General features: G+C 40.3%; 1 protein-coding gene across 1 annotated transcript; it reads right to left on the bottom strand.

Moving 5' to 3' along the window:
• Positions 1-2,923: 2,923 nt before the first annotated feature.
• On the bottom strand, positions 2,924-8,881 carry esd (esterase D/formylglutathione hydrolase). Its single transcript, XM_085374342.1, has 9 exons — positions 8,798-8,881; positions 7,010-7,084; positions 6,804-6,892; positions 5,419-5,517; positions 5,114-5,238; positions 4,906-5,025; positions 3,870-3,968; positions 3,529-3,696; positions 2,924-3,359 (listed from the first exon to the last, which is right to left on the bottom strand). The coding sequence occupies exons 2-9, from the start codon at positions 7,075-7,077 to the stop codon at positions 3,279-3,281; spliced, it is 849 nt and encodes a 282-aa protein (XP_085230468.1). The 5' UTR covers positions 7,078-7,084; positions 8,798-8,881; the 3' UTR covers positions 2,924-3,278.
• Between the last annotated feature and the right edge of the window lie 204 nt (positions 8,882-9,085).

Genomic DNA, 9,085 nt, shown 5'->3' with positions numbered 1-9,085 from the left:
CAAGGATTTTTTGTATTGTTGAATTTGTTTGTTCATGTACTGTATATTTCACCATGAAACACTCACATTAGCAAATAAAAAGCTCAATGTTTTTTTTTAACCTAGAGATTAAGTTTGTTTAAACAAAAACAGACCATAATTCTTCCATCAATAAATCCATTTTTCTGCCACTTATCTGTGCCACAGGGGCAGCGGTCTAAGAGGACCGATCCTATCTTCTCTGCTACCAGCTGCTATCTTATCCAGAGGGAGACCGAGGGGTTCCCAGGCCAGTCAAAAGACACGATCTCTTATTTTAGTCCGATGTCCTAATCATCTCAGCTGGTTTACATAGACTGCGGGGGAAAATTACTCAGATTGACGATTTCTGATTGACGGAGTTATGTGTTTAAGGGAGAGCTCAGACATCCATCAGAGGAACCTCATTTCTGCTGCTTGTATCAATGATGTTGTTCCTTCAGTTGCTGCCCTGAGTTCGTGAACAGGGTAAGAATGTACTCATTCATCCCTACAATGAGCTTTAGCAACTGTGGATCAGGATGCCAGTTCCCCTACTGCTCACTTTCAACCAGTCCACAAAGTACTGAATGGGGTGCCACCCCCTACTGGGAGTGCCATCACTACTGGGGCCCCTACTGCGGCTACTGCCCCTGAACCCCTCTCTCAGGTGAGTTAACTGGTCTGATGGCTTCTTCTACGTAGGGGTGTTTTAAATCATTCTTAGCCTGTCCCCCTCACCCTACCATTGCTCCTGGGATCATGCAGGCATGCATACCCCTCCACTCCATAATAAGTTGTTGATTCATGCAGGGAAACATACTTATTACATTCTTAATAACAATGTAATAAATATTAAATATAACACAGTACAGTGAGAAAACTACCACTATGAGGATTAGCATGTCGGCTTTAGCTGTGACATAAGTAACAGAGCCGGATGATTCCAGCGTGCTTATTTTGAATCTCTATCTGCATTTCTTCACATAATCATGCCATTTTCCACAGATCTGTGCACATCATGTCACAGCGTTTTGGGAAAAAGCAATAAAACCAAACTGTCTGCTTCCCCAACAGAATCTGCACTTTAAACTTGTATTTATATCTTTGTTTTGGCAACTGAGCAAATCTGAAGTCACCTTTGAAAATGAGATGGAGAGTTAAAGGGCCAGTGTGGGGGGTTTACTGGGAGCTATAAGTAGAAATGTAATATTTACTTGTGTTATTATAGGTCACCATCAAGTGTGAGATCAGAAGGAACAAACCAAACACTGTCTCTTAAGAGGGCTAAAGAGTGGCGATGCCACTAAATCCTACACACTGATCCTTTAAGGTTCCAAACGTGACGCTGTTGTAAAATATGTAAATGTGTGCCTGCTGAACCTAAAGCAGTGTGTGTTTTTGTTTTAAGGTTTCATCTTTTGTACAAATCTATTGTCCAGAAACAGCCTGTACTCACATTTTTGTACTTTGACTGGGAGCACATTTATTTTTTATGTGACTTATTTTCAGGTTTGTTGAAATTTGGATGTAACATACCCTTTTGTAACGCTTTGTGAACCTTTGTGTAAGTTTTTGTTGTACAGCAACTCAAATCTACATGCATGAATAGTCCCTGTAACGTCGCCTTAACTGCTGTGAATACTGTATATACTGTACTGTATTTCACTTTATCAGTAAAGACCTCACCTGAAACAAAAGTCTGTTGTTGGCTCATTTGTATAAGTTTTTTTTCTCCTCCCTTGAATTTCTCTAAAATTTGACTCTATTGATGCATCATTTCTGATATTGAACGAGTCTCCTCGGTCAAACTGGACAGCATTAATATAGCGTGGTTCTTGGTGGCAGGAGAAACTAGAGTACTAGAGAACGTGCACATCTTACTTAAAGACCAAGTCTGGGTTTGTACCAGGCAACAGTGCTAACCACTAAGTTGCACTTGGCAACGGTAGGGAGGAAGATTTTACTTTTAACAGGTAGAGACTTGCAGCAGAACCAGGCTGACAGATGAGCAGCCATTTGATGAATTGAGGATAAAGGAGGACATAATCAACCCAAAAGGCTTGAAACAGTGAAATATCCCCAATAAAATCTCTAAATGGTAAAACATGAACTCAATATTTATTTAATTAAAAGGAAAAATGTCAAAGTAAGTCCTTACATGAAGTTTGGAAAACTTCATATACTGTATTTTTGAGCTTTTTTTTTAATGTATATTAGCCATTCTGAAGTTTAAAAAAACAGCATGCATCACTACAAACGGATGTTTCTGTTACTGTTTTTATGACCAAAGGATGCAAGAAAGAAATGTTAACCCCTTAAAGCTGGAATTGACTTTGAAGCTCATTTTAAGCTTTAAAATTGTCTTAAGGGCCGATTATATAACTGCAGTCACAAAGATGAAATAATCAGTGCCATCTAATCTTAAAGACCTCATAGTACCATATTACCCCAATAGAGCGCTACACTCTCAGACTGCTGACTTGCAGGCACCCACTTAAGATTAGCCTTAAAACGTTCCCGGTTGGTATTGCTGATGGATCAGGTGAACCTTCATTACACTGCTTGACCCAGGCTGCTGCTTCTTCACTCACCTTATTTTAATCTGTGCTTATACACCACTTTGCATTTAATCACTAATAATTACTAAAACTGCCTCTCTTCCACAGAGTGTCTTTTATTCTCTCCCCCAATCAAATGCAGCAGATGGCGGCCCCTCCCTGAGCCTGGTTCTGGAGTTTTTCTTTCCCACTGTCACCAAGTGCTGGTTCATCTGGTGGTTGGGGTTCCTTCTGTATTACTGTCTTTACCTTCCAATATAAAGCTTCTTGAGTCGACTGTTCAAAGTTGGTGCTTTAGAAATCAAATTTAAATAAAAAACACTCAACAGCAATGCAATGAAGACAAAACACCAAAATTTATCAGCAAGATTTATTTTTTTATTTTATTCTTATGAAAGACTGACCAGTCTCTGCTCTGAGTCCAGAAGAAAATCCACATGCTGGCAGTCGGGTCACAAGAATACTTCCTGATATTAGAAACGTGGCTGTAACCACACCTCCCCAAAAAAATACTAAACACAGAAGTTTCTCTTCTTTTCACAGTGAAGGCACAAAGGCTTCTAAGTGGGACGAATTGTCAGTGAGCTGACATGCTTTGTTTAGTTCCCAGAAACGGGTGAACTCAGTGCTACAGGAAGTCGGAGGAGAAATGAAACAGAAAAGGTGAATGATGGCAGCAGGGTCAGAGTGATCTGGCTGGGGTCAAACTGCGTTGGCTGTTCAGGCATTCAGGTACTTGGCGTGGTGTTTGATGTGGTCGTTCATGAAGGAGTAGATGAAGAAGTAGCTGTGGTCATAGCCCTGCAGAAGGAAACAGCATACAGTGACACAGATCAGGTGTTGCATAAATATGAAGATCAAAAATAAATAAACTTCATTTTCTCAGCTGCTCTACGACTTATTTGAAGACATTTCTGATTTCTCTGACAAGAATCAGAGCTTTTACTTTGTAGAGACTACAGGAACTGACCGGCTGCAGCCTGAAGACGACAGGGATTTTCTTCTCGGAGCAGACAGCGATCAGGTTGTCGGGCAGAAGCTGGCTAGCTGACAGGAACTGGTCGTCTCTGCCTTGATCAATGAGGATGTCGAGCTGAGGACCGGAATACGAAGCTGCCAACACGGTAGCGTCGTACGCCTGAAAGAAATAATGACGAGTTGCATAAGTCACATGATCATGCTCCATTATCACCCGTTTCTTCTGCTCTGGTGGCCAAACTCTCCTCGTTGAAACTCTCATTGACTCTTCATCCAGCAGCTTAGGGGTCATGTTTTAGTAGGTTCTTTGGCCACTAACTTCAGTGCTCTTACCTCCCATGTTGACCTATCAGGGCCCAGGTATCCTGAGAAAGCTTTCTGTCCCCAGGGACACTGCATCGGGTTACAGATGGGAGCGAATGCAGACACAGCCTGCAGGAGACACATCAGGATCTATCAGCATCTTTCAGTTATTCAGAATGTGTTTCTACTGATGGAAAGTGAAGAGAGAGGACAGCCGAGGCTGACAGGATGCAAGAGTTCTGGTGATGTGATATTTTGTGACAATAAAATGTTTCCACAGAGATTCCTGAAGTTTTAATGAAACAAATCTGATAAAGAAAAATGATTTACTAGTTTCACTGGTGTTGGCTTTTTAAAAGAGTACTTGGGCAAACTACATAACTGAGCAATTGAGACATGAAAACCAAATCTCATACAACCAAAGAATCCACCACACCTTACGTCTCTTTGATTCTCGGCTCTTTACCTCACAGTATAAAGTGCCTTGATGGCAACAAATGTTGTGATTTGGCACTTTATAAAATTGAAAATTTAATAAATGCAATCGCCTGTATAATCCCGTCTATCTGAGCCTATCTACACATCTTCATTAGCTCTGATTTTCATCACAGTTTTTGTCCTTATGCGTTCGTTTTTTGCACCATTTTTATCAAGGAAAAAAAGAAAAGAAATGGTCGTTAACGAGCAGATTGCTTCCAGCGTTTACGCAGCTTTACTTCAATTAGACTGAAGTCAGAGTCGTTAGCAAACATGTTGTGTGTAGATGTGGAATATTTCAATTAGTGTGTCCAGATACACTTAAAACATTTAATTTAATCTGTCTGATAATTGGAACAGTCAAAATGACATACACAGTTCACAACTTTTCATTATCCCTGGCACATAACAAAAATTATTAAAAGGCATAGCAGAAGCAGACTGACAAATTAATGACAGGAAATGTCATTTATGATTAAAAAACAAAATAAAAATGAAAGCTAATTTAAATCTATTAGAGATTATAGAGATGAACCAATTGCCCTCATTAATGAAGCCTTTTCTCTTGTACAAGTGAATAGTACAGTACCTTGTATTTCCCCGGGTTCTTCAGGGCACAGATGAGCGCCCCGTGGCCGCCCATTGAGTGGCCAGAGATGGACATCTTCTCTGGGTCGGTGGGGAAGTTAGCGTTGATCAGTTTAGGGAGCTGACAGAGACGAGGCAGACTATTTAAATCACAGGAGCTTTAGGAAAAACAGGTGTTGCTGGACGTGGAAGACTTAAATCCGTCATACCTCCTCGGTGACGTAGGCATACATGCGGTAGTTGGTCTTCCATGGGTCCTGGGTGGCGTTGACGTAGAAACCAGCACCAGTGCCAAAATCCCAGCTCTCATCTTCGCCTTCGATGTTGCAGCCACCTTAGGAGGGATGACACATGGTTGGTCAGTCACAAAAGCTCTAAAGATGCTGAAGCCCCACCATAACCTTCATAGAGATTTCACTGAGCAGAATCAAGACTTCAAAACAAACCGTGGGAATCAGCACAAAGACGTAAGCGCACTCGTGCTGAGGTGCTTACTATCAGATGGTGAACTTACGGGGGCTGGTGTCTGGAGCTACGATGATGATGCCGTGCTCCGCAGCACCGAGCTGACTGCCGGCTTTGGTGATGAAGTTCTGCTCCGTACACGTCAGGCCTGCAGAGAGACAGTGAAAACTGATGAGCCGCAGTCACCGCTGCTCTGAACAGGCATGATAGCTTATGATCAAATCATCTTCTGAAGGCTGTCCAAATACGTTCATTTGATTTCATGCTTCACGAAAAAGTTTTTAATCAATATCAGTCAATATTTTAACATTTTTCACAAAATTCAACAGTTAGGCTGTGTTTAAGTTATCGTTCATACTACAGTCATTTAGAAGGAGAACCTGAGTGATTGAGCCACGTAAGGATAACAGTGGTCGAACACCACAGAGTGAACAAAATTACTGCAACAATTAGTGCGACTTGAGATCTTGTTGCCTATTGATTGGGAGACCAATCTGTCAACAACTGTAAAAAAAATAAATAAATCCAATGCAGTTACCTGGAAATCACTGATTCTTCCTCGTCACAATCTAATGTGACTGAGGCTTTACTGTTACAGTCACAGTGAACTTTTATTTTCTTTATAGATTTTCACAGTTTGCATAGGTATTTCTACATCCCTAAAAACATAATATAGCCATGCATTTATTACCAGATTTGCTATTATGCCACCACCGTTTCACCCTAACATTTTAAACATATCTCCATTACTTTTAGCAAACAACTTTAAGCATTTACAGTTAACCCTTCGTCTATTATTTCTTTTTAACCATTATGTTGAAGCTACTTTTAAATATCTTTGCCACTACTTATAGATGACTTTACGCTGTTAGCTACTTTTGGATATTGATAAATATCTTTTTTTAAATTTTTAGCAATTAAAAATATTGAACAATCTATTAACTGCTCTCAGCTATTTGTTTCTTTCAGCAAACAATTTATCCATTTAATTTTAGCTAATTCTACAGTCCATAACTATACACCTATCGCTTTCAGCCAATCATTTAGCGGGTTAGCGAACTTAAAAATCTTAAGCTAACAGGTATAAATTTGAGGGTTTTTTTACTAATTTGATTTAACAATTCTTTACAGTGAGAAAATGTTAAATTCTGACTTAAAAAATTGAAATCATCATCATTTTCTTTTTCTCTTTTTTAACCAAACTGAGACTAATTCCAGCTTTTTGCCCTCTCAGGTCTATTTTCTCTTCTTCAGTTAAACAAACAATGCATTGTTTAGCACCTGTCATACATTATACCGAGTCAGGATCTTCCTGTTGACTTATTTACTAATCTTTTAAACAGGAGAAAAACTCCTCAACTGATCTAAGAAAACGTTTAACATTTACACACCTTAATCTAATGGATCAAGGTAAACAATGACTCAAAAACTCACCAGAGAGCCAGTACATGACGGCACACTTGTCGGTCTCAGCCTTTGGAGGCAGATAGACTGCAAACTTCATCTTACACTTCAGCTCAGTGCTGCACAGAGTAAATACAAACACGTTAGTGCAGTCTTCTTACACATTTATACACTTTTACACACATGAGAAAGTCACTGAAGGTGAGGCCAAAGGAGTGTCTGAAGATGTGTCGCACCTTTCATGTTCAAAAACCTTCTGGAATCCGCCAGCGCACTTGTTGGAGGACACTAGTGTGAGGGCCATCTTTGATCTGAGGACATACAGCAGCAGAGTAAACGCAAACACAGTGTACTCCTGCTTAAAGTCACTCAGACTACATCCAGCCCACATTACTCAACCTCCCCACTGGGTGAGATGGTTTTGTTTCACAGTAATGTACACATCTCTTATATCGGGTGCAAATGTGAAGCACTGCATTATGGAAGTTTAATGATGCACACGAGGATGTTTCTTGTACTAAGCACGCTTTTAAAGAGCAACAAATGACACTGTTTTTTAATAATATAAATACAATGAGTGCAAACTGAATTAATATAGAATATAATATCTCTATAAAAGGTGATAACAAAGCTAAAATACAAACTGAACTTCCTGAACACACTCTTTATGACGTCTGTGACAAACTCCAGCCTCCTGCGACCCTGAATTGGATAAACGGATGGATGGAGGCCATATTATGCATTTCCTTATTTTCTATCATGTAAATACTTGTACAATGAAAGCTCAAAGTAAACATGATAGAGTTTGAAATAATGCGTTCAGTGTCTGTACAAGCTCAGCTGTCACGCAGCTTTTCCTACTCTTAGCTCTTTATCACATCAAAGACAGCAGGTGTCGCTAATATGGTCATCTAGGCACTGAAGCTACCTTCTGTTTGCAGAAGGCAGCCAATTAGAGGAAAGCAGGGTTAAAGGGGGTTGTTTCAGTCAAAGGATGAGCTGAGGAGCTAAGCTGAAGCCACATTTGAAGTAAATAAGAGGTATTTTGATCATGAATGAGCGGAGTCTAGGAAGATCGAGGGGGAATATAGAGCTAGAAATGAGCAAGTCTTCGAAATATGGACTGCCTGGCTTTCATATCCTACTACACCCTAATCTTTATGTGTAATAAGGTATTGTGATGTAACTGTTAGTTACTGTCCACTTGGATTGGACTTGGCTTAGTTATTAAAACTATTTATTTGCAGCAGCACTGATAATAAGTCAGGTTAAGAAGCATTCCCATTTAAAAGAACTTAAACACTCCATACATGGCTCCATGAACAAACAGGTGAATGCTCAGCACCAATCTGAGAACCTTTCGATAAATGAGGCCCCGGATTTGATAAGCACAAACGCAGGTAGTCCAAACACTAAGCAGATGCAACTGATGTCGCGGTGGTTGCGATTAACGTTCAGGCTTTAACTAGGACGGCTAAGAAGCGTCCGTTACCTGTCCACTGTACTCACGAGGCGACGTCGCTGCAAGTACAGTCGGCGAACTCTGAGAAACAACGGTAAGTCTCAAAGTCTAAGGCAGCTGAGCAGCAGCTTACAGAAAATGTCAAATCTGACCACAACAGCAACGAATACAACCACAGGTCAGTGTATGGGCTGCTGTCACCCTCCAGCCTTGGCTTAAAATAAAGTCAACCCCTGGTACTAACGACAGTGACCAAGGCAAAGCACCTACAGTACAACATTCAATCCAAATTACGTCCTGCATGACGCCGAATTAAACATAATCGCTTTCTATACATGCAACATGTCTTTTAAGCCATTCACACTAAGCTTTTGTTAAGATTTTACACAGACGGAGTTAAATTGGTCAGCAATAGAATAAGAGTTGGGCGTGCAAGGATTAGCAAGTAAAGTTAGCCCATGTAGATATCTTTGAGTGGCATTTTTAATTTCTGTCTAAAGTTACATAAGTGAAAACACGGGGACGCAGCAAAGCAGCAGCAGAACACATGACTAACACATACCTTATTAAATCAATCAATTTATCAGTGTAACTGGATAAATTGCTAAAGTCCCCGCCGATGCCGTGCAAAGCACAGAGTCCACAGTACGACAACGTCAAGGTTGACGTGATGACGCCACCCCCTAGAATATTGCAGGACTTGATGTAACCCTAGATAGACGCTAGATGGCGCCGGTGTTTATCAGGAAGAATGCTGCATTGCTAGTCACAGAGCAATAACCAGTAATACTTAACAATATTGTTTGTATTGTTCATTATAATATCTTTATTTTACTTGTTTATCGGAATA

Source organism: Diplotaxodon limnothrissa, linkage group LG16 (genome assembly GCF_057381915.1).
Source record: "Diplotaxodon limnothrissa isolate DT_005_m linkage group LG16, D_limnothrissa_male_GT1.1, whole genome shotgun sequence".
NCBI lineage: Eukaryota > Metazoa > Chordata > Actinopteri > Cichliformes > Cichlidae > Diplotaxodon > Diplotaxodon limnothrissa.
The sequence above is the reverse complement of the archived record's forward strand: the minus strand, read 5'-3'. Positions and strand labels throughout refer to the sequence as shown.